A 26,134-nucleotide genomic window follows, 5' to 3' on the forward strand; every position below is an offset into this window, starting at 1 on the left:
CAAGGCAGTAATTTGTTTTTCTAACACATGGAAAATGGGCTTTCTTGCTGACTAGGCTTAAAAGTATACAAAGATCAAACATCTAAGAACTTCCTTTCTTAAGAAAAATTTCACATATTCCACACTTTGCAGGATGTGCACAGAGCCAGGGAAGCTCTGTAACTTTCTTGCCTTGCCTGTATGAAAAACACCAATCACTTGTTTTTAAAATTTTAAAAGTTTAATAGTAATAAAATGGTTATAAAAGTAGTAATACAATTAGAGCAATAATAATTTGGACCATTTGGATTAGGACAATATGAGACAACAGAAACAAAGAGTTATGGGCAGTTTGGGTATCTCTTTCTGGGCAGCACAAGCCCGAAAAAGGACCCACGTTAACAGAGGATTAACCCTTAAAAGCAACAGCCTGTTGCATATTCACACACCTCATCCATGATGCATAAATTCCATTCAAACACAGGATTCTGTCTGGGCAGTGTCAGCTTCTTCCTCTGAATCCTGACGGCGTCTTCAGGGCTGAGCAAGGCAGGAAGAAGTTCGTTTGTTCTGAGGAGTGATCAATAAATTCTTTTTCTCTGAAAGATTTAGGTGTCCTGTGCCTGCTATCTCGTTGTGAGTCCTTTCTTTAGAAAAAAAGTATCCTACATAGCATAGTTTCTATTTTAACATTTTGTTATAGCCTAACACTATATTTAGCACACTACTTAAGAGAATTAATACAACATAACTTTCTAACATAACACATATAATATTCATTTCAATATTTGCAAAAAGCTAATCATGAAATACGCATTTTTCACAGCACAGAGCCAGGGAAGCTCTGTAACTTCCTTGCTTTGCCTGTGTGGTGCCTCTTTAGGCACAAGTACCTACTTTCCAGTGTGGTATCATAACAATTCTGTTCCATCCAAGAACCTCCTCCCTGTCTCTGTTCCCACTGCTGATTCTATCAGTAGCTTGGCTCTGACTCTTCCCCACATCCCTGAACCAGCCGTGCCGTGTGAAAAAATGTGTATTTTATGATTGGCTGTTTGCAAATATTAAAATGAATACTATATGTGTTATGTTGGAAAGTTATGCTGTATTAATTCTCTTAAGTAGTGTGTTAAATAGAGTTTTAGGTTATAACAAAAAGTTAAAATAGAAACTATGCTGTGTAGGATACTTTTTGAAAGAAAGGACTCACACCGAGATAGCAGCCACAGGACACCTAAATCTTTCAGAGAAAAAGAATTTATTGCTCTCTGATCAGAACAAACGAACTTCTTCCTGCCTTGCTCAGCCCTGAAGACGCCGTCAGGATTCAGAGGAAGAAGCTGACACTGCCCAGACAGAATCCTGTGTTTGAATGGAATTTATGCATCATGGATGAGGTGTATGAATATGCAGCAGGCTGTTGTTTTTAAGGGCTAATCCTCTGTTAATGTGGGTCCTTTTTCGGGCTTATTTTGCCCAGAAAGAGGTACCCGGACTGTCCGTAACTCTTTGTTTCTATTGTCTCATATTGTCCTAATCCAAACTGTCCAAATTTTTATTACTCTAATTATATTGCTATTTCTATAACCATTTTATTACTATTAAACTTTTAAAACTTTGAAAACAAGCGATTGGCGATTTTCATAGGGGGCTCTTTCACGGGCCCGCACAGCTCCCGCCCTCAGCAGCGCCGCCCCCTCCCCGCCCCGGCCCACAGCGAAATGGCGGCCGGGCTCGTGCCCGCAGTAGAGATGGCGCCGCAGCCACTCCGAGGAGGGGATTGGCGGGGGCGGAAGAGGGGCGGGGCGAGAGGCGCGGCCGGGGGCGGGGATTGGCGGACGCGCCGGCGGGGCGGGCCTCGGGGCGGGGCCGGGCAGTGCCGGGCAGGGCGCGCGGCGAGTGAGCGCGGCCCCGCTCCGCTGCCGCCGTCTCCGCCGCCGCCACTGCCGCCCCCGCCCCGGCATGAGGAAACGCAACGAGTCGGTCACGGTGGAGCATGAGCGCGCCGCCGCTGCCGCCGTGCCCGGGCCCCTCGACAAAGGCTGTAGCCTGAGGCGAAGCCTGCGCTTGCCTTCCTCCGCCGCCACCGCCGAGGGCATGAAGCGACCGCTGGGCAGGTGAGCGCCGCCGTCGCTCCGCCGGGCTTTGTTATCCCTGTGTCACCGTCTCGGGGGCATCGTGAGCCTGCCGGGGAGCGGGACGGCAGCGGGGCTGGGTTTTGCGAGCAGAAGGGACGGGCCGAGGAGCCCGCGGGACGGACAGGTACGCGGGCCCAGGATGGTGCCCAGCTCAGCCCCGCTCCCCTGTCTTTCCCTGGCTTTTCTGGCTTTCCCTGGTTTCCCGGTGTGCCAGGAGGGCAGGTGCCGGCCCCGCGGTGCCTTCCCTTCTCGGGGCAAAGGACTGGTCGGAGAGCGGGACGGTAACGGGACCGGCGAGCCAGGCAAGGATGGGAGGGGTTTGGTGTTCGTACCTGGGCGCTGCTGCCTCTGTTCCCCTTTGGAGCAGGCAGGCGTTCTCCCGAAAAAAAAAAAGGCTAGCACGGAATCTTTCCGTCGGAGAGCGTATGTGGAGCAGCAGGGCCCTGCAGGTAGGATGTCTGCGTTTTTGGGAGAAGCTGGTGGCTGTCAAAGTCAGCTCATTCCCATAAATGAATCAGATTTAGGGGTCAGTAGGAGAAGCTGACACGCGTGACTGTTGGAAGGAGTTTAGCCGTGGCTTTTTGCCGGGTATGTTAACGTTTTAAACGTTTTGTGCATATTTATAGTGGGGAAATGTTCGTGTGCCTTTCTAAAAAGGCTGTAGCAATAGAAGGTGCTTATCACCTGGACCCTTCATCGTGCAAGATTTTGGGGAGATGCAATACACGATGGAGCCTTGCCTCCCTGGCCCTCTGCAGCTTCGAGTCGAGATACAAGCTTTTAGTTTTCCCTAAACCAGTATGGTGGTGTTCTTTGTGTTTTGAAAGTGTGAAGAATGTGTAGAATAGCTATGTGGTTTGGGTATCTGAAACCAAATTGCTGTGCTTCAGCAATACATCAGCCAAATAAAAAAAAAAAAAAAAAAGGTGCTTATCAGTGCATTTCTAGTAAATGAGCTATTGTGGATGTTTCTCTGCTAAATTTTCTGAGATTTTTTTTCTGTTCTCATAGACAAAATTAGCATTTGAAAAGAGCTGTGGATACTTCAGCTGTGGATACTTTGTCATGTTCAAAGACAGAGGCTTTAAAATGTGATTTCTCATATTGGGTAATAGCTGTTTAATTTTGTGCCCTGGAGGTAAACCTTTGGGATGCTGTCACTGCTCTGTACATGTTATGACAAGCTTTTGGTAATTGAAAATGGCGCTGAGTTGATCTCTCAGTTTCCATGACTGTGCAGTGGATCAAACTGCGACAGTGCTCTGCTTTTATAACATTTTGAAATTTGGCACATCTATTCTCTTTGTCCAAGTGGATGTCTTCTAGACCAGTGGCACTGGAGTGATGGCTTGCTGGCTTCTTCAGCGTTATGAATGGCACTCAAGCACCTTTTACTCAAATGGAAATGCTCTGTCGGTGGAGAGCATTGGGCAAGCCCTAAGAGCACTGAGTGCAGGCTGTTGGCTTGGTCTGGCAGGCAGGCAGGTGCTTTGTGGATCCCAGACACAGCACAGCTGTATTGGGAGGGCCGAGCTAAAAATAGGGAAAGCACATCCTGTCTGTGAGAAATATTCTTGCGTTTATTTCTCCATTTACACATTTGAAAACGGTCAGCAGTCAAGCTTTCCTTATTTTTCTCCATATTCTGCTTTTGAAGCCTGTTTCAGAAATTCCTGAAGTACTACATGGATTCTGGCCCTTCCTTCCTGCTTTCTGCCTCCCACCTCCCCCTGTCCTTTTTGGGTCAGGTACTATATTCCACACAGCAGTGTTTCTCAAACTTGTGACATTGTAGGAAAATCTTGTTTGGAGCTGGCTTTTCCTTTTCCACGTTTTGAAATATCTGTGATTTTTTTTTTTTTAACTATCCTGTGTTGTTTACCTTTCTTACTGACTTTCAGTTAACCTCCTCTGACTTCCTCACCTTGTGAGCCTTCAGAGAGTGGTTTGCAGGCAAAATGTCTCTGTTTGCCAATACCTTCCAGCAGTGTTTTTTATGGGACAACAAACTCATTGCTGAATCTGAGCATGCAGGAGAAGGCATGATGCCCAGAGATAAAGTTCTTGTCCAGAACAGTCACCCTGAGTCAGTTCAGACAACCTTCTAGCTCCATATTCCACCTTTGGTGGACAGCAGGGAATGTTTAAGAAAGAACATGGGGCAATGCATGCAGTGACCTCCCCAGGGCAGTTACCCTGGCTCTGGTCAGTTATGTGGCCAACAAGTTGCTGTTACACCATCTAGATCATCATATTTTAATATGCAAGGTCATGCTGTTATTGCAGCATTCCTTATACTGTTGGAAATAAAAGTAGTGCTTGATTGTTGTTTTCAATGGGTTACATCAGCTTTACTCCCCAGCTTGCCAAAGCTGTAAGGTGAAAATTCAGCTGCAAGGTTTCTGAGGTGGCATAACATCTGAAATTGGAGATTTGTACCACAGCAGACTATTCTTAGCTTGCTCCTTGATGAAATAGTCAAAATGAACACATGAATGCTGTGTTGAAGGGGAAGTTGGGCTGTCTGCATTTCGTGCTGCTGTTCTTTAGCCTCTGCAGGCTTGGGGAAGCAGCACATATGTTTGGCTTCATTCTGTGGGTTTCTATCTCTTATTTGTAAACTATACAAGCCCCTGGCTGGCAAGGCAAACCAATCCCCAGGAACGTGGAGTGGCTGTGTAGTTGTGCAGCCAAGGGCTGATCATGTGGCATATTCCATGGGTCAGGAGCACGGGGCGGGGGGGCTGCAGAGGCAGCTGTGTCTGCAACTGCAGCAGTGACCAGGAGGCTGCTGTGTGCCCTTCTCCAGCACAGCTTTTCCTGCTCACATCCAGCTCCTCATCAAAGGCTAAATAGCACCCTAGGTGATCTTTATGGGATACAGTGCTGGCTTACTACCAGCAGCAGTTTGTTCTTACAGCAGTATTTTTGAATTTTACCAGCACTGCGTTTGTCCCTCAGTTTTTGTTCAGTCATACCATCACAATGTGCTCATTCATCCAGGAGCTGAAACTCATTCTAAAGAGGTGGCTGTGCATTTTGACTGGCAACTACTCTGTTACAGAAAGTGTGTGCATGTGCTTCAAAGTGTAATGGAGATGGATATCTGATAAATAAGATTTATGTGGCTTTGGCTAGTGCGTAGTGCAGTCAGTGTGGTTTTCTCAAGTGGTTTACAACCAGAAATGAACAAATATAGGTATTTCCATTTTCTTCCATAGATAGCAGTAATATCTACTATGGTGTTTACCTAAGCACTTTACAAGTTGCTCCTTTAAAAGAGCATGATTTTTTTTAAAGGAGCTGTTTTGTCTGAAATTATTAAATGCAATAATGCAGTAAATAAAGAAATAATAAGCAGTGCTTGCTTTTCCTGGTATGAATGTTTTGTGTGGATGGCCATTCCTCTAACATTTCTGTTGTGAGGCATTTTCCAGGTGACAGTGTTGTAAGTGCTAGGTGGATATTAGGGTAGCATTGTGTTTTGGGCACTTGCTGTGACTCATTTTTGTGGTCGGTGGCTGTTCTGTTCTGAGCAAATGTGTTTGAGCAGCCATAGATGTGGAAAACCTTTATGTGGGAGTACAGAGAGTAGAGAAAATCAAATTAGCTTAATACTGACATTAGATACCAGAGCAAATTCTCCTGTCTCATTTCTGCTGAATCCTGATCCTGGTGATAAAAGGTCACATGCATGTTACCCTTCACTTCTGTGACCTCGTGGTTATCTGATCCTCATTTAATCCCAATCAATAGTCAGACTATAGACTTGAAGTGTGAATTTTGCCATTCTCCTACACACACTTGTTTGCTACAAATGTTAGAGCTTTTTCCTGTCTCTTTCCATGCTGTGGAGCAGTGAAGTGCTTCAAATCCCATGTGTGTGAGCTTTGTTCCTTGATACTTCTGTGCTCTGCCTTGCTGGAGAAGCTGCTGTCCCTTCAGCTGTCCCTGGTACCTTTGCTTCGGGAGACCCCCTGCTGCTGGCACAAGTCCCTGCCAGGGGTCATTTTGGGACCCTTCCAGTGGCTGTCCAGCGTGTGCATCCCACAAGCTGGGTGTTTTTGGGCTGACACTACAATTTGATGTAGTTTCAGTTCCACTGTAGTCAGCCTTGTTCTTGTCTGTTGTGGTGCAGCTAGCTCTTGGGAGGCAGCAGGTTGCTTTTACAGCATTTCCTGGGTATTTTATGGACATGCAGGGAGGTGCTGAAGGGAAGAGGGTGCAGCAGGCTGCCTGTGTCTTCCCCTGTGATGCAGCTGAATTTCCCTGGAACAGTGAGTGTGCTGGAGCGTGTCAAATGCAATGTGTGGTGACCCTTGGTGCCATCCTGCCCCAGCAGCTGAAGTGCTTCATGCCTTCCCATGTCTCTTTGGATTTAACCAGTGCTATCTTCCCTCTGACAGAAAACTTGGCCATCTCTATTATCTGCCCCTCTGTCCTCTCAGTGCCCCATCCTTTTATCTCTAGACCTAGCCCCCTTTCTTCTGATGTTACTTTTTTAGAAGCATTTGCAGAGTCTTTTATGATTATTCCAGTCTGTTCCATTGTAGCAGAGATGACAAATACTTGAATTGTTCTCCTGCAAGTTTTCATCAATATATTTAAGGGTTATTTTTTCCTCAAGTGAATTTTATGCTATTGTCTCTCTTAATTGCTGTCTTCAGGTTAAACCAGTTACTTGTCAGGGCTTTCAAAAGAGGAAGGAGGCTGCCTGCATAGAGATATTTCATCAGTCATGCTGCTTTTTCGCCAATTCCACCATCCTACTGGGTAACTGCCTCTATTTCAGTTTTTCTTGAGCAGAGTTCACAAAGGAGCTGTGAAATGGTTTCCAGTTGCTTGCCTGTTCTTTCTTTCATAGTAAATAGAGGTTGAATCACAGTCCCTCCAATGGGTAAAATATGAAAAAACAGTTTCCTTTGTGTGAGGACTTTTTTTTTAGTGTGTGTGGCTGTTTTTTGGTTTTGGTTCTGTTGGGTTTTTTAGTTTGGGTTTTTTTTTGTTGCAATTCTCTTTAAGAGAACTCATGGTATTATTTTGCTCAGATATGTCAGAAATAGGGTTGTGTAACTTTTTCCACATGCATGTCTGCCTTTTTTATTTTTTTAATTATTTATTTGAAGGGTATCACAGTAGCTCTGCCTCTTGTTTTGTCCTGTGCATTGTCAGCCATTTTGGCAGCTTATGCCTGGGGAATGCCTCTGAATTTCTCCCAGGTTACCAATTTGGGCCATTAGGTATTCGTTCTCTGCAGCCTCTTCCCAGTTTGCTCATCTTTTCCAGCCATTATAATTCTCTTTCCTTGTGCTCATCTTCTCCCCACTCTTTCTCAATGACACATTAGTCATTTGGCAAAAATAGCAATATTCCCTGTAATGTGAGGAATTATTGGTTTTATTATTGTGGGTTGTTTTAATTTAATACATTTTTTTTAATGTAAAGATTTATGAAGCCGTATTGTTGACATGTAGCAGTTCTGTGCCTCAGTGTGTTACTGTTACAGCCTATCTTTTGTTCACCATTTTCATCACTGACTTTGCGGTTTTTTTTGGTGTTAACCAGGTGTGGTTCACTCTCTTAAGCATCCCTTGAGTCTCATAGCATCCTCCTGCAGGTGTGTCTGTATGACATAAAATTTCTTTCTTTGGATCCAGTGTACCCATGAGCCTCTCTGGATTTTCTGTAAAAGAGCACAGCATTTTTTTTGTGCTGCACCTCCTCTGTTGTGTCTTTCAGTCTCTGAGCAGTTTCCTCAAGTCCCACTATTTCTCACAGAGACCTCTGCTCAAGCAGGAATGTTCAGGCTGAAGAGAATTTGCCCTCTGGTTTTGTGCTGGTCTCCCTAAACTCCTGATTTCCTTGTAGTACCATATTTTTTGACATCGTACTTGCCCCTGGGTTCAGTTGCTCTGCTTTGATGGCTTATGTCTGAATTAATAATTACCATGTTATTGCTAATTGCTGCTACTTTACAGTACTTTCTACTTGGGAGCTGTATGAATTGCCTCTGCTTGTTTGAGTATACTTCCCTTGGGCTTGCTAACTCCTGGGACCTACAGGGCTTCCCTGTCATCTCTGGAGTGAAGGTGCCTCTGGAGATCAGGGTCTTCTCAGCATTGTCACCTTCTCTTCTGTCCTTTCTGGCATGTGGTTGCTGAGCCAGAAATCAAGTTCTCTGCAGATGCAGTCACAGGTCACTGCAGTGAATCTGTAGGTTTTCTCCAGGATGCAGTGTAGATGTGTTTCTTTTTGGTGAAAAGGGCATTGTGGTGTTTTTATTAAAACTAATGATGGTGACATCATTTTCTCTCCAGAATCCTCTTTCTGCTGAATGTTCAAGAGGCCTGGTGTACCCCAGCAGGACTTCTGCTGTATTTGAAGAGTGCTGCCAGCTGAGTCTGGGCTCCTTTGAAAGGAGCAGTGCCTGCTTAGGAGGCTGCAGCCAAGCTACTTTATCCTCCTAGGCCTGAAGGGCAGGTCAGATTATTTTGGCAATCATGTCAGGATGTGAAATTAGTGAATTCTACAGCAATTCCCCTATAAAACCTGGGGTTTTGTGAGCTCAGTGGGTAGCTGTGCTGTGTCCTGGTGTTGGAGCTCCAGCAGCAGCTGGCTTCTGACATGGGGAGTGAGTGAGTGACTGCAAGCAAGGGAAGTTTACTGAGGATGTAATGTGAGAGCACTATGTTAATGTAGCCGTGACTGAATCAGTACCACAAGAAGATTAAAAGAAAGTGCTTCAGCTGTATTAAAAGGGTAACAGGAGACCTAGGAGACTTTAAAGCCATTAGTCTGAGGTGGAGTCAGTGCAATTTAAATTGCAAGAGTTAATTTGGAATTCAGTGGAAGAAGATTTAACAGCTAAATATATATATACCAATGAAAGTAGATCTGTCCTGTGGAAGGACGCTAAAATGTGACAGGTTTGTCAAGATTATGGCCTGGTTGATCAAAGTATCAGCAGTAAAATTGTTTCTCCAAAGCACTTGACTTTGTGCTGTAGTTTTATTGACATTGCTTGCACTGCTAATGGAAAGCGTGATATCTCTATTGAGAATTGGCTCAATGGAGAGAGAAACAACTGGGAAATCAGAGTGGGATTGATGCTTGAGTTCAAAGGTGTGTAATTTTATATATCAATCATCCCAAGGATGAGTTGGTTATCAGTTACTATTGATAAACGTGGGAGGAGGAGAGGGTTGTTAAGGGTTGATGGATAGGGAAGTCAGCAGTTCAGAGCATATGGCCAAATAGTGAAAAGGTCACCAGGACACAAGTAAAGCTGGCAGGATGGTGGGGGAGAGAGGGTAAGGTTTGTAACAGGGATAGGATGGTGACAGAGTGTGAAGCTGTTCTAGGTAAGTCACCTCTGTAAGCTGTCATGTGTCCTGAATATCCCTTATCCAGACAGTGAGGCTGCCACCTAGGCTGTGGACTTTTGCCTTGCTGGCACACATCTCCTTCCTTCTCTCTTTCTCTTCTCTGGTGAAACTAGCGCAACACTTGGCTCCAGAAATCTGTCTCTTTCTTATTAAAGGCAATTCAAACTTTCAGACAGAATTTCCTAATTTTAGACTCTATCACGTGCCTTGATCATTCACTGAGCTAACAGGAACCATGACTATTTACTTTCCAAATCAAAGTGTTTGTTTAACCCAGATTTATTTCAAGATTGTAACTCTTACTGAGAAATAGAGCAATAGAAAAGATTGTTAGACTAGAAGATTAACTTCTAAAACACAAACACTTGAAAACATTTGAGATAAGTCCCAGGGCTGCCCTCGTTCAAAACTATCTGTCCAATTTGTACTCACTTGAAATGGTTGTTAATTCCTCTTGAAAAAGAGATTAGTGTTGAGTAATAAGGGCCATAAGGTCATGTGAAGTCTCATCTCCCTTTTTACTGAAAGTGTGCAGAATAAAGGATTTCATGTGGCATAGCTGAAGAAATGAATAAACTGAAGAATATGTGAATAACTGAAGAAACCCTTTTGGAAGGGTACTCTTCAGTGGCATTGTGCAAGCACAGAGCAGAGAACAGAAAATGCATTTACCCTATCCAGAGCCTGGTTTCCCTTCCCCTGGCAGTAAAGCTTCCCCTGGGGTGACTATTCTGAGACAGAGGAGCCTACACTAATGAGGATGATGTAAACTGGAAACTTGGAGTCAGAGCTTCCAGGCTGCAGCATCCATGCTTGTGGAGCCAAGTGTGTTCAAGGTGTTTAAGAACTGAATAGGTGTTAAGACTTCTTACAATGCTCAGGAAGGGAAGCCTGGCACTCTTTTCTCCCTTAAAGCAGTCCAATTTCACTTTTTGTAAAGTTTTGATTAGTTTCAGAGCAGCTTCAGGAAGCAGGAATAAAGCTGACAATACAAGTTTTATACTGCTGAATGTGGAAACTGTGAATTGCACACAGTCATTGGAAATAGCCCATTCTCTTGTTCTTGCAGATCCAGCAGAAATGCAGTGACTGACCTTTGCTTTCAGTTTCAGATAGCCTTGGGCTGTCTCTTATAAAGCATTATTTTCTCCTTTTCACTACCAGAGTAGGGAGCACATTTCATTTCAAACTTTGGCAGGCTGATGTACAAGTGCTGCTTAGCACAGTTGGTCAGAGCATGGTGCTAATGACACCAAGGCTGTGGGTTCAGTCTCTCTATGGGCCATTTGCTCAGGAGTTGGGCTTGATGATCCTTGTGGGTCCCTTCCAACTAGGAATATTTTGTGGATCTGTTTCCCTGCAGTTAAATAAAAACTCTCGCACCTGGTTTTCACCTTGGAGTTTGTGTTTTCTGGGTTGGCTCTTGAAGGTTTTGTAGTGTTAGCAATGGCTTTGGTTTTAATTGTCCTTAATTTTTTAAGCCTTTGTCATTTTGGAGTTCTTTCCTCCACGAGATGATAGCTGGAGCTGGAATCCCCGAATAAAGCACAGATGAACACAGATTAATCTGCCTGGCTATATGCAAAATGACCCCCTGTTCAAAATATGTCAGGGCCAACAGCAGTTCTATATCTGCTCCTACATCTGTTCTTTAACTATGGCTGTTGTTTTATGGCCATGCAGGGTTTGTTAAGCCTCCCTTTTTAAACGGGTCACAATTACAGAGGACACTGTGACTGCCAGCTGAATGTAACTGTGCTGGGCTGACAGTCAGCATATGTAATGTTTTGGCATTGTTTAATGTTCTTGTTTGCTTGTATGCTTCCAGCGGGGAACAGTTGGTCTATTGTAATCAAAATGTATTGCTAACGATGTGTTCTGAATGTAAAAGGTGGCAGTATCACTGCTAACACAAAAACATTCTTTTTCTTCAGGCTTCTGAGAAGGAATGGCTTCTGATCTCTGCCAGCAAAAGTAGAGCTTTTTTTCAGCTGGAAAGTATAAGATGACCATTTTCATGTATTTGGAAGGAAAAATGTCGACAATACACAAATGAATCTTTTGCTCAGGTGATTTAGATGAAAGCCAGAGCCACAGAGCCTGCTGCTAGTGGTAATTCTCAGGCTGTGTGGCTGCCTCACAAGAACTGCTATGTGAAAAGGTGATTTCATGGTTACAAAGCTGTGCTGCTTGGAAATACAGATCTGTTCCCTCACATGTATCCACAAGAACAAAGAGTGAACCTGGATTCTTGTTCTTGCTGCAAGGTTAACACACTCATGCAGGTCTGTCGGGTTCAGAGCACGTTAGCAAGTGGTAATTGGTGGTGGGGGAATTGGCTTGGCTGTACTGTGTGCTGCCTCAATTATGATATGCATTCAGCAGGCAAATGGCTTTAAATGCAGGTTAGGAGATGTGGTGGAGCATTATCTGTCTGAACTAGTTCTGCTCTTGAACCTCTGCTTGTGCACCTTGATACTCCTCCCCATGAAGGTGAGTGTGGTTGGGAGGAAATGAGAATTTCCTGCTCCAATAGAAGCCAGACTCGGCTGGTTTCAAGCTTCTGTTTTGCTCTTCCAGTTCTGTTTCTGTCTTTTGGTGTTTATGTTCTGGTTTTTCCTCTTTCAGTAGCAGGCAGCTAATGTGTTCCCCAGCTCACAGAGTAGTGAGAGGGCTGAGCCTTTAATATAAACCAGCTGCCAGCTGTGAAATGAGTAAAAAACTTAAGAATTCAGTAAACACTGTGAAGGGAGTGTACTTGCCACCGCAGTTGTATCTCAATGCCAAGCTCGACTAAAATCTAGTGTGGGTGAATTCAGATTTGATTAGTGTCAGCAGCATTGCTGGTGAGCTCTGGAGAAAGCATGTCCGTAGAATTTAAACAAGGGCTCATACCAGAAAGGTTTGGGCACAAATAAGTGGCTGTTGCAGAAGATGCATTCAGGAAAAGCCAACAACCTTAAGACACTAATCCCCAAGCCTGCTCTTCTGTCCTAAAAGTCAATTGTTCAGTTGCTGAGGGTTTAATTATTTGTTGTTTGCTACATACTTAAAATGACAGTAGCATCTGCCCCTTCCTTTTTAAAATGTAGCTTTCAGGTTAATCTTGTCACACGCAGTTCACACTAATGCTAATGCCAGTGTACCCAAGCATTGAGAAATAACATAGTTGCTGCTTAGGCCATGCTGTCAGCATACATTTAAAATAAATTGGTGCTATGTTGCCAAATGTTCAGCCCATTCTTGTCTCCTGCTCTGTGATACTTGTAGATTTCATGCAATTGTAATGTAGAGTTATCAAGACTGATGTTCCAAGCTCCTGTCCTTCAAAGGATGTGCCAATGCATAGTGATTTAATCAGACAAGCTCTGTTATTACTGCATTTAGGGTAGTCAGCTTAGACAGTGGTTGTGAAGAGGAGAGCCCAAGCCATGGCATTGGGAAGGGATGGGGTGCTGATGGGGGAAAAGTCAGGTGTTCCGTGTCCCTGTCCTGTTAAATGCTTGTGAGAGCCTTTCCCTCCCTTGCTTAATTTGTCCTGTTTTTTGCAAGTGTGTTCCATGGACAAAGACCCATACATTACCTGCAAGCTGCTCTGTTATTTCTGCTCATTAATGCTGTACACTGACTTGCCTTTCCCTCCCTTCATGAGCTTGTTTTTGTTTTTGTTTATTCCTGCAGTGCTCTGAGTCCTGGAATAACCTTTGCTGGCATTTCAGTGCTATCGACCTATGAGCAGTGCTTTCCTCTTACCCTGAGTGCTGATACCACATTTCCCCCACTTGATGCATCAGGATCTTGATTCTTTCATGTCCTACCCTGGTCTTTCCTTCTTCTCCAACCTGAAATGTGGTTATGAGGGTCTCAATAGCTGGAGCTTGATGGCCTCTCCTAAAAAAAATTGAGACGCTCTCCTTTACTTTGCAGTTATATCTCTTGGTGGGACAGAGCTTAAATCCTTGACTGGCTGGATAGCTTCCTTCTTGCTGTTTACTGTTTTAAGTTAATGCTTAACCACTTGATATTAATCAGAAGGAGGCACAGAAGCAGTCTGTGAGAGTCTGGGCTGTAAGATGGGAATGAGGTAGTGAAGTGGGGGACAGTGGGGGAATCTGGGAGCTTAAAGTGTCAGACCTCACCTGCATTCAGGGAGGTGGAACAGCCCTGAAGCTCTTAGCCCAACCAAAAGTAGATGGTTTGTAGGCTAAGGTACTAAACCATCTCTACAAATGTACCTATTTGAAAAGCTAATTTTATGTGTGTTTGCATTTATCTGTTACAATGCAGATACAGGGTTGGGTCTTTTCTACAATGAGTTTCTTTTTGTGGCCTCACTAACCAGCTTCAGGCTGCATCGGTGTGGGAGTGAATGGAAGGTGGGATAAACTGCATAGTTTACTCATGGAGAGCTTGTCAAATGAACTGAGGTAACTTCTCTGACTGCAGGTGATCTGGGGCGATTTTTAAAGATGGTAGAAGTTCCAGAGGGCCAAACCAAAAGCAGCATCAGTAGTCTTTTAATTGATGTTAGATGGGGCGTTTTTAATGGAAAATAAGGGGTGAGGTGCTAAAAGTGCTGGTTAGCATGCAGACAAAGCATTGTGGTTCTATTTGCTGACATGCTGCACTTCTCTGGAGCTCTGTATGAAGCTTTCAGTCTGTCTGTGATACAGCTATAAACAGGAAATAAGTTAGTGCTTATGGTAGCTTTCTGCTGTACTTCAGTTGAACAACATCCAAATCAGTAAAAAAAAAAAAAATTCTGTTATAGTACCAAAGAATAATAAATTTCAGTAGTCAGCAGTGTTTTTTATTGGTAGAATTATTTGTTAGCATTTGACAGGAAACTCAAATTTTTATGGGTGTATTGACATCTTGTAATTTCTCAGTTTTGAATATTTTCCTCTGTTGGGACACCTTTACTTTCCATCACTGATGGTGGTGTGTCTGTTGACAAAATAAGCTGTCACAATATTGTGAGAAACTTGAAGGTAGAGCTTGCATGTTTAAAGAGATTATCAAAAAGCTCAGCTTGCTTTTCTTTTGTCTTTTTGGTTATTTTTTAAATGAAAACCCGTAGGCTTTAAATTTGTTGCCTTTCCCCCACCTTATTAAGCCAATTATTCTTGTTAATTGTCTTTTAATTTAAAGAGAAATAGCTGAACATCCCAAATCTTTGCTTCTGGGTACAGTCAGACTGTGGAGTACTGTAGCTTTTCCAGGGCTGGGTCTCTGCTGATGGAGGCTTGAATACCTTGCTTCATCCTAGTTTTTAAGGCAAATATTTAAGAAGGTTTGCTTAATGTTTTATTCACGTCTCTCTCCCTCTTTTCCATTGATGCAAATAGGAGCATTTAGCAGCTTTTGCCAGATTTTGATATTTGGGTAGCTTTTTCTGTTTCTGCCTAGTGGGCAAATTATTCAGCTTTCTTTGTATTCTGAGACCTCCTTATTTTCTGTGAAAAATCACTGTTCAGTGAGAATGCAGCCAGCCTGATTTGTTGCATGAACCTGGCACGTTTTAGCCCATTCAGCTCGGTTCTGGGTCACCAGAGGGAGTTTGTGAAGTGTGGGCTGTCACAGTTTGCCAAGTGTTTGTGGGAGGAATTAAGTGGACATCTGTGTAAGGTAGTGTGTCTTTTCTAGGATGAGGAGAAGGGACTGGGTGACTTCTTGGGATCTTCTGTAGCCTCTTTGCTGTTCATGTATCTGTGACATGATTAAAACAGTCCCTGATTTTAAGTCAAGTGATGAACATTTTGGATGCTACAGTGATGAGAGCAGTAAGATCAGGTGTAAACTTGCCTGTTGCATCTTCTGTACCTTTGATGGCATAGAATAATAGTACACTTTGTACTAATTGACTGATACTTCCACACAACAGATCCAACTACTCTTAATGCTTGGGTTTACATGCAGATGGATTTGTACTTGAATTATAAAGTTGTCAAAGAACAAATAAGGTACCTGGACTTTCCTACCTCATCCCAATAGCTGAAAGATCAGATTGTTTTTTGAAACATCAAAAAGCAGATCATGTCTTTCACAGACATGGCATGTGTCAGTAACAATTTATTCCACTGCTGGATGCCTGAAAAATCTCTGAGTCCTTTATCCTTATAAAAATCTGTTCTGCATGGCTCTGTGCAATAGAGTACCTTCATTATTTTGAATAAGTGATACTTGTGTTTTAGCCCCAGCTGTTGACTCAGCACCATGCAGCTGCTTGGAATAATCACATTTTAAGACTAGTAGTTGTCTTCCTAAGTAATCCAGTGATTATTTAGGAAAACAAGCACCATCACTTTGAATATCCCTCCTTTTCTACTACTTTCCCCAGTTGTGTATGCTGATCCATGATGCCATATGGTCTGGAATATCTCTTTGGTCAGTTGGGGTCACCTGTTCCAGCTGTGTCCCCTCCCATCTTCTTGTACACCCCCAGCCTCCTCTCTGGTGGGGTAGTGCTATACTGCAGTTTAGTTTTTGAAAGGGAGACTAGAATATTTCTTCAGAAAGAGCAAAGGTTCAAGGTTTTAAGTAACTTCTTGTAAGAGATGGCAAAGGAATCTAGTAGAGCTAATTTTCTTTTTATTTTCCAGATCTTTCCAAGAGCAAAAGTTTTCAGGAAAACTTTGGTTGAAACTAAAATTCTCTGAGAATGCCGTTTTTGTACATATTATAGTTATTTTATGAAACAAGTTGGGGGTGGGGGTAAAAGAGCAATGCCTTTACATTTGTGTTTCCAGGATTGGGGTTTGACCTTTTTTTCAGATGTTTGCTTAATCCCTAGAATAGGAAGATGCAGTTGGAGGATTTGATTTTTCTCTTTGTGTTGTTTTGCAGAGAACTCATCTTGTTAAAGGGATCTTAGTGCCAAAGGGAGGGATCAGTTACTCAGATGCTTAGAGTTCTGGCAAATACTACTGTTTCCACTGGCTTTCATAGATTCAGGGAAAATTCATCCAATCATTCAGGATTGGATGAATTTTCTACAATTCAAGCTCCCTTTTCCCTATACAGTACCTACAGTGAAGCAGAATTAAGAGCTGGCTGCAGCTTTCATTGAGAATTCTATAGCAGTGCCCAAAATGAGTTGTGTGATGTTTACCCATGCAGGTTAATTCACTGTGCCCAGAAACCAGGGGAGGGTAAACCCCTGGACTTCAGTTTGCATTGAGCTGCACATAAAGCAGCTTTTGCAGCAAACCCATAGGGAAAAGAACTCATATTAATCTTGTTGTGGAAAATTACATTGTTGAGTGTTGCTGCTCAAGCTGTCCAAAAGCTGCTGGTACCCAGTCCAGATGGAGAGAGGAGACACTGCATGTGAACTCAAATTCAGGAGCTGTGAGGCTGTCTCTATGTGCAGCTGAAAGGCTGATAGGTTTCTTCCTTCTTCTTTTTTAACTTTTTGAGAAGGAACAAGTGAAATAAAATGAAAGCTTAATTGGATTGGGTGGCTCAGGTGGTGGAGGAAAAAGAGATTGGATGATCCTTCAGGACCTGCAAGGGGCCCTGTGCAGCACCACTGTCCAGGCTTTCTGCAGAAAAGGAAGGTGAGTGCTCTTAATAATCCTACCTGGGCTAGAAACCATCTCTTGATCAAAACAAGGCTAGCAAGGAAAGCTGGAAGGCTTGCCAGGGACCTGATGTGTGGGCTGTCCTACCTTTTGCATGGCTTCTGTATTGTTTCTTTGTGCCCCTATATGCCTTGGGACTCTGTCGCAGTTTCCAAGTTGTAAAATAGGTTGTTTTGGGTACAACTCTTTTTACCCCCAAAAAAGCATCCCAGTCCTTTAAATTCCCTTTGTTTTCTGTTAGGAAGGTGGGGGGATATGTTCTTGTTATGCCATGTATTTTGGTTTTTTCCTCTACCACCCATAAAGTCACTTCTGTCACCTGGTGATCAGGTGGTACCTTGTGTGATCAAGCTCTTGGCTTTCCACATCCTGTGCTCTGAGTTCCTGCTGGGAGAGCTCTGCAGGAACTGCTTTAGTTTGGAGAGCTGGGGACATGAGGGACTCCAGGGCAAGCCAGAGTGACAACATTCCCTGTCACTATTGAACAAACAGCCTCGTGCTCTGGTGTCTGCGGGAGTTTTGTTTCACTCTTGCCCCAGGCAGATCACAAAGGGCACGGTGGGCTGTGGGTGCATTTGTCTGTAGATCCTTTAGGGACTGCAAGCACAGCCTGTGTGTGCTTCTGATAAATGTTCTTACTCTGCTGCAGCTCTGACAGGATCAGTTTTAGTCTCTTGCTTCACCCTTGGCCTGCCCTTTCACCCTGGTACCACATCTGATCAGGAGATGCTAATGGAAACGCTCCTGGTGTAGAAATCATTTGGATGATCTACAGGAGAAATTATTTTAATCTGAATCTGGATGGAAGAGCATGGCAGAGGATTGTGGTGATTGGACATTGTTCATGAATCCTCCCAAGTTTGCTGGAGAGGAGGGGGCTGCACTCAGGAGAAGCTGTCACAAGAGGACCCCCAGCTTCTCCTTGCCAGCCAGACACTGTGCCCAAAGGCAGAATGTGCTTGTTCTGGGTGAATGTGGGACCTTCATCCAGGTGGAAGCTATGAGGAAAACCTTCTCTTTCTGATGTCACACTTCCAGAGAAGACTTCCTTCTGTCAGACTTAAGTATGTCTAGAGAGGGAATGTACTTTTCTACTTTTTAAGTAGTTTTTCTGCTGACCTATCCCATGGCTATTGCTTAGCTCTAATCACAGTTCTGCTGTCTCTGAGGCCTGCCTTTTGCAGCTTTCCCAAAACCCTCTAATTTTGTGGATTCCCACACTTTCCCATGTTCACTTCAGGAAAGTGCATGAAGCAAAAACTACTTCATGTTTTGCCTGTGTTTGGACAGAACCCAGATGATGGGAAAAAGTCTTTGGTAAATGCAGGGGGGAAAATGTGATGCTGGGAATTTTGTTTTATTTTGGGCTGACTTGGGGTTGGGTATTCTATGTTGTGTGACTTGTTTTGAGTTTTTTTACACATTGCTTTTATTGTTCCAGGAAATCAATTTCTGATCTTTTTAAATCTCTTCAGTTTGCAGCTTCTTATTTTCTACATCACTTCTATTTTCCAACTAAGACCTGCTGAGTTTTCTGGTGAAAAGGTGGTGACAAGTATGATGCTTTTGCTTGAGCACACCAAAATTTCCTTTTGCATGGCATAGATTTCCTGAAATAGCTTTTCTACCCAGCAATAGGAGTTTAATTTAGCTAAATTGCTCACTGAAGATTTACCTGATAAATTTATAATGTCTGTACTTCAGTGTATATTCTTGGATTTATCAGGAGAAAAGCTGTCTGGTGGATAGAAGCTTTGCCCTGGTTACATTGTAAGTAGACATCTCCCTGGAGATGAGGTGTAAATGTCATGTTGCTGATTAGCATCTGACATGGGGCATGGGAGCAGAGAAAGGTATGCCTCAGTTCAGTCTCCAAAAAGGAGAAACTGAAATCATTCCTCAGCTCTGACAGCCTTACTTGAACAATGTCCTCTTCAGTGTTTTCTGTTCCTGGTTCCAGCTTGTGGCTGGGCTGTGGGAAGTGCTTTGCCACCCAGATCACTGAAGAGCCCCTGTTTTGATGTGCTCTGGTTGTGCCTGGAGGAGTTAAGACCTGGCTCTGTTGTCTTCCTAAGCGAGTGGGGTTTTTATTCTGTAGCAGTGAAATCCTGGCATATGCAAAATTCCCCTGGGACAGCGGGTTTTGGCTGCTGCAGGATCTATGCCCTAGGCAGGAAAACTTGCTGGAAAAGCCCCATCCTGCCTGGCTGCTCACCTGTACTCTGGTTCTTACTGGGAAGCTGGTGAGGACAGAGTGTCTTGGTTTAAGGCAATTGAAGTCATGGACACTCCAAAATGAGTTACCTCCCCTTTTAGCTTTAACCACTTCCTTTTTGCCAATAAGGAGAGATGAATGGGAGTAGATCTAAGTGAAAAAAATAACCAGACAAAATGTTTTAACAAACCCACACAGTTTTCTCATTGAAGAGAGCTAAATTACATTTCAGTTGCTCAGCAGTTAAATGTCAGCTGTCCTTTAGTGATCTCCCTTTGTCTCCCACAAATCCATCCCAGCTATGAAAATAGGTGGTAGGTGCTGATGTAGGGGTGGCTGTGGAAAGCTGGGTTTAATCTGAGAGTAGGGAGCAATGATCAGCTCAGTGATTAGCCCAAACAAAATGTTGTGTGGGCTTTTTTCCCAAAGTTGTGGGCATAAGTGGGTCGGTCTGAGGCTTTGGTACTCACTACTCTTCTTCTGAAGCCCCAGTTTTGTGTCATTTCCTCTGCTAGTCCTTTGCTGTTTCTGCTTTTCTTATTTGAAGGAAGTGGGCCTGAGGTGTGGAAATGTCACTGAAGCTTGATGGAGTTCTTTACCTCTTCTTTGTCAAATTTGCTGTGGGAAGTATAAAAATCTGTTGAACCTTTCAAGGTGGGCTTGTTGCAGCCACAGCTGGGTGACAGTGCCTTAGCAATATATTTTTCCCCCTTTTGAGAAATGACAGTTGTTTTAGCTTGTGAAGGAAAGGGCTTTAATTTTGGCAGCACGTGTTTCTGAAGTCCAGAATGTGGTTCCAGGGTGAGAGGAGGCAGACAGGCACTTGTAGGCATGTAGCAGTGTGCTGAAGGCAGGGTTTGGATGAATAAGAGGATTTCCTCTTCCCTGTGAGCACCTTAGCAATCATGCCAAAAACTTAGGGGGACTGGGGGAGAGTGGAATGTCTCCATTTTTGCTGTGCTGAAAAAGTGTTCCTGAGAGTCTTGGCTTTTGGACCACAAAAGCCATTGAGAGTTTGAAAATTTTGGTACATGAATAAACTATTTCCATCCCAGTTCTGTGTGTACACTCATTTTTCTTGAACAAATGTGTAAAAAACAGGCCTTTAGGCTCTCTATTTGACAATTTCAACTGGCTGACAGTGGCTAAACCCTCTTAGCTCTAGTCTAAAGCAAGTTTAGCTTGTCAGCTCCAAGAATTGCCAAATGGGAGATTAATAATTTCATGCCTTTTGGAAAGATTGTTCTCTGATTTCAGTTGCCTGCAGTTCCCAACACTGAGAACTGTTTGCTCACTGGCATGGAACATGATTCTTGCTCAAGACTGTCTGATGAAAAGGAACAGAAATTGTGTTGCCTGAAGGCTTCCCATGGATTTTAGTTCTTGATTGCAGGGCTGGTTGAGAAACCTCAGTGCACATGAAATATTGGTCAACTAAATCATTACACATAAGCCTTTATGTAAACATATGTGCATGTATAGACACACTTATGAGTGTGTATTTGGTAGTTATTCTGATACAATAAAGGGAGTTTTGAGGTATATCACTTAACTAGCTGTTGTGCGTTACTTGATTTTTTTGTTGTTGTTGTTTTTTTTTTTTGTGGTTTTTTTTTTTTTGTCTTGTTTTGTTTTGTTTTTGTTGGTTAGGATTTTTTTTTTTTTGCTTATTTTTCCTAATAAGAATACTCAAGAGAAAATTGAGATACAGTGTTGGGGCAATTCTTAGAGAATAATGTTGCAGATTATGAAATTTATTATATTTTAAAACTTAGGCTTGCTTTTCAGGGCATTGAGAGGTAATCCTTTTAGCTGGACAAAGCAGAATGTCTGCTCCAGTCTGTACATGAGATAATGTGTAACTCTATCAGTCTCATTACACATAGTTCCTCAAAATATGTGAAAATCTAACTGAACAAAATCTGGTAGTGATCTAAATGGAAGTATGATTGGGCTACTTTTTGGAGATGGACATGTGATATGCATTCTAGAGATTCTGAAATCTGTTAAATTAGCAGGAAGAAAAGCTCTTGTTACAGAGTCTTTTAAAATGTAATCATTAGGGAGTTTCTATTCCCTTTTTCTAAGCTGTATGTCATCAGCTGGTATTTTGGTGACTTCTGCTTCTCTCAAACAACCAAGGCTACACAAACTGTTTGAAATTAGGTTTTGTTTAAAGTGTAAATGACCAGATTCTCAAAACCACCAAGCATGCAGATCATTGTGAAAATTGCTCCATAAAAATTCTGCTGTATTCAGCTCTGTCTTTCTATTTTTTTTTTTCTTCTATCCAGGCGACACGGGCTATGGTTCCGATTGAGGAAGTTAATACTCTGGTTGCTGGGAGTGTACATAGCCATCCCATTTCTAGTAAAACTTTGCCCTGCTATTCAGGCAAAGCTGGTCTTCCTAAACTTTGGTAAGTGACTCAGTGTCTGGGTGAGGGGAGTTTGTTTGCCTTCATTTTCACCCTGCATGTGAACAGCTTGTGAAGGACATGAACTTTCACAGGTTGTAAACTTCCCCAGACTGTGGTTTGGAAAGCATTCTGTGTGGTTGGTGTAGCATGTCTTTGTATAAATAGAGTGACCAAACTGAAGCCAATTTTCAGCCAAAAGAGTTTTTCCTTCAGAAAAACTGTGCAATGTGTCAGATGTGTTTTTCTGAGGGCTTCCACACAGTTGCAAGAGTAGACAGCAAGCAAGTGAAATTAAACCCGGCAATCTAAATTTGCATTTAAACCTTCTTTGTATTTTATAATAAATTTTTGAAAAATATCTTCCTCTCTGTCAAAGCTAGAAGGACCAACTATGGGTGCATTGTTTTTTACATAACTTGTCTAATTTTGACTGCATGCTTTGCATGTTCTCACACCTTGGATCGTGGATGCTGTCAAGTGTGCACATGTGCAGGGCAGCTCTTGTGCTTTGATTGTCAGAACTGACAGTCTCATCACCTAAATAGTGCAGGCTTCAGTGGTTTTGCTTTTACAGAGCTTTGTTAGGTCTCACTGAAGTTCCTGCCTGAACTCATTGACAAGTGACCAAAATCATTGTCCTGCAGCATGTTCTTGTTGCTGTGTTTGCCAGGTTTCCTAAGTATGGTCTACAATGTGTTTAGAGTCAGGACAGAGATTTCTAGGGAAATTGCCCAGAAAGCTGCCCTGGAGGTGGGTAGTCATGGGTAGCATGGAGAGTGGGAGAAAATGGGCCAACTTTTAAAGGAATATTCTGCTCCACTGGTTTTGGAAGTTCACCCTTGAACAAATACAAGACCTTGGTAAAGTGGCAGAATATTTGGAAGGAAATTGCCATAGCAGTTCTAAAGAGGGGGAATCTGCTGCAATGTGTTGGGCCCTGGCTGCTGATTGTTGGACACTGCTCAGTGTTGGATAGCATCCTCAGGGGGATGGGAAGGAAAGCAGAACACAAGCACTGTGGCCACTCAAACTGCAGCTGAACCAGAGCTGAACCTGTGCCAGGAGCAGTTGGCCCTACACAGAAGAAATCCAAGATAAATCAGTTTGTGTAGTGAGCGATGAAGAGGAAGCAGGGCCCTCACAATCAGAGGAGGAGGCGGGGCCAGAGATCATCACCTGATCCTTACCCCCAGGTGAGCTGTGAGGTGAGTCCCTGGTTACCTGGCTGCTCCAAGGAAGCCAAGCAATTAGGGTTCCTGACCCAGGATGCAGGCATTGGCTGGGGATTGGGAAAAGATCAGAAACCAGAAACTCTCAGCCTCTGGAAGAGGCTCCTGTCAAGCATGAGGGAAAGATATCTTTGCAAGGATGACCTTTTAGTGCACTGAGACAAGTGGGACACCATGGAGCAAGGTGTCCAGTACCTGAGAGAGTCAGCTGTGCTGGAGGAGATCTGTAAGGATTTGAAGAAGGAACAGTTCCTTGCAAACCCATATGGCATCCAGTGTACACAAACCATGTGTTGGAAGTTCCTGTGGAGCACACCAGTGTCATGTGTCAGCTCACTGGCACTGGTGTTGTGGAAAAGAGACCAAAAGGTGGACAAGCTGGTTCCCAGACTCCTGCTGTATGAAGAAACCATCTCCTCCCTGGTATGGGCCTGAGTCTCATCTGTGAAAAGACTGCTCAAGGAATTAAAAGCTTAAGTTAAAAAAGAAATTGAAGAGGACCAAATTGAAGACGACCACTGGCAATTCAAGGAGGAAATGTCCCATGTTCTGCCAATACAGAGCAGAGTCTCTGCTGTTGGGAGCAGGCACTTCCCTGCTTGGGAGAGAGAGGTCACACCACGAGGCACTCTGTGGTTTGACCTGCCATGGTGGTAAAATGCCAGTGATGCCACCATAATGCAATTTTCTTCATTCCTTCAGTACCAGAACACAGGCCACAGTTTGCCTTTACCTGCAGAGGTGTACACCTGGAATTGACTGCCCCAGGGGTGAAAACAGTCTCAGTATTTGGAGTGATCATGGACTGATCCAGACTGCCCTGGAAAAGGATGAGGTTCCAGAACACTTGCAGTACAGTGATGACATGATCATTGGGGACAATACAGAGGGGAAGTTTTTGACAAAAGGGAGCAGGTAATCCAGATCCTCCTGAATGAAACTTTGCCACTAAACAAAGTAAGGTCAGGGGACCTGCCCAGGAAATTCAGTTCTTAGGAGGCAGGATGGACATCATCAGATTCCAATGGGCATGGTCAACAGAATAGCAGCCATGTCCCCACCAACCAGCAAGAAGGACACACAGCTTTCCTAGGAGCTTTAGGTTTTTGGGAGATGTCTATCCCAGAGGACAGCCAGACTCTAAGCTCTCTGTCTTGTGACACGGAAGAAGAATGGTTCCAAGTGGGGCCCTGAACAACAGCAAGCCTTTGAACAGATTAAACAGGAGACTGCCCTTGGAGCAGCTCTTGGGCCAGGCAGGACAGGACAGGATGTAAAACCATGCTCTGCTGTTAGGAGGATGGTCCTTCCTGGAGTCTCCAGCAAAAGGTACCTGGAGAGACTCCAGGACAATCCCTGGGGTTCTGGAGTTGGGGGCACAAAGGATTTGAATTTCTGGCTGATGTTAGACCACCACAAAGGCACAGAGAAATTGCATGATTTTCCCAGAGCACTGGTGGAAGTGACTTGTGTGCCTGTCCAGACCTCAACTGCAGAACCTGCCGTCCTCTGGGAGGATCCACAGCCCCCATGAGATGCAGCAGGTGGTGCTGCCATGCATGGCTTGTCTGGGCTCTCCCATGTGCTTTTGCATAAGAGCAGATACTTGCACAGATAAAGATTTGCAGTCTGAGGGCCCACATTTGTCAGGTTAACATTGGCTGTTGTCTGCATTGGTTTTTATGTCTGTGTGAAGTTTAACAGTTTTTGAGAGGGTAAGTGAAGTGAGATTTGGCTGTCACCATTATCAGTATTTCTTTTTGTGTCAATAGCACAAAAGCTTTGGTGTGTTAATTGCTGTACCACTAAATCTCAAGGAGACAGACTTCCTGGTTCTGCTGTAGTGGAGTTCCATTTTATGGGAAAGGACTGAGTCCAAATCAGCTAACCCGTGCCACTGGTGCAGCAGAGATTTATAAAGCAGACTGGACAGAGATGGTTGAATGTTTGCCAAAGGAAGCTTTGTCTTCTCCGCTTTCTCTTAATTTTAGCCTGTTCCCTGTTTTTTTTTGGTGGTTGCCTCTGTCTTCTTACCTTGCTTTCTTTGCTGTTCATGTTTTAAATCACAGCTGTAATAAATTCATCCTTTTACACAAAAAAGTCTTCCCAGCACAGTGGACCAGCTAGTACAACTCTCCAGTGCTTTGATTAAACAGTTTTGTAAGAAAATAAATTAAAATTAATTTTTTTTTTCTCTTTTCATTTCAGTGAGGGTCCCATATTTCATTGACTTGAAAAGACCACAGGATCAAGGTTTAAACCACACCTGTAATTATTATTTGCAGCCAGAGGAGGATGTAACCATTGGAGTCTGGTAAGGAATCCAGTTCTGTGCAGTATGTGCCATGCATCTTTATCCTTCTCTTTGTTCTAGATGTTGCCTATTCAGTCTTTTTGCTGTGCATGCTCTCATTTGTGGATGTTTGTGTTTTCCTCTGCCAAGTGACTGAGTTCATGTTGAAAAGTATGCAAATCTCTGGGGCTCATCTGAGCTAGGATCAGTAATGCACAAAACACAGTCAGACAACCTGTGCATTCAGAGAACTATCAACATTTGGAATTATAAAGGTTAAAGGTCTGCATCACTACAAAGATCCTGCCTCCAGATCAGACCAGACCCATGGAGTTAGATGTTTTGTCATTCAACTCTGATTTGTATTTTGTTGTGCAAAATACATGTGGGGGAAGATAGGAAAACAGATCAAAGTGTTCAGAGTAGGAGGAAGAAAATTCTGCTCCTAAAACATATGTAAGATTTGGAGAGTGGGTGAGAACAGAACACACAGTTTACACTCTTCACAAAACAAGTGACAGTGTCAGAGCTCATTTGTCATTTCTTTCTCTCAATGATGATTTTCTGGTCCCAGGTAAGGACAATTAATTTTAGCTCCTTGTTACCCTGGATTGTGTGAGGTATGGAGGGAAGGGTGTGTTCCCTTAGTACAGACAGTGATGTTCAGGCTGTGAAGTGCAGGATTTGGAGTTTTCAGTTTTAGATGTGTCCTTTAATGCAGTAGAGATTTTCTCTTCACTGGGTACATAACCTTTAAATGGGATAGAGATCTTCTTATCATTGTCATTAGGACATTTTCTTTCCTTTAAGTAAATTTTAGTGAAAGATATGTTTCGAAACTTGAAAACTTTAGTCTTTCCAGGATAGGCTGATAAATTGTTGCTTGATTCTTC

At 43.4% G+C, this 26,134-nt stretch overlaps 1 protein-coding gene across 1 annotated transcript in view; it reads left to right on the top strand.

Moving 5' to 3' along the window:
- Positions 1 to 1,859: 1,859 nt before the first annotated feature.
- ABHD12 (abhydrolase domain containing 12, lysophospholipase) overlaps positions 1,860 to 26,134 on the top strand; it is a 39,090-nt gene continuing 14,815 nt past the window's right edge. Inside the window, exons 1-3 of the mRNA XM_009096135.4 lie at positions 1,860 to 2,096; positions 21,595 to 21,719; positions 25,157 to 25,262. Coding sequence (XP_009094383.2) covers positions 1,942 to 2,096; positions 21,595 to 21,719; positions 25,157 to 25,262 — 386 coding nt within the window. The 5' untranslated portion in view covers positions 1,860 to 1,941. The remainder of the gene's footprint in view (positions 2,097 to 21,594; positions 21,720 to 25,156; positions 25,263 to 26,134) is intronic.

This window comes from Serinus canaria, chromosome 3, assembly GCF_022539315.1.
Source record: "Serinus canaria isolate serCan28SL12 chromosome 3, serCan2020, whole genome shotgun sequence".
Taxonomy (NCBI): Eukaryota; Metazoa; Chordata; class Aves; order Passeriformes; family Fringillidae; genus Serinus; species Serinus canaria.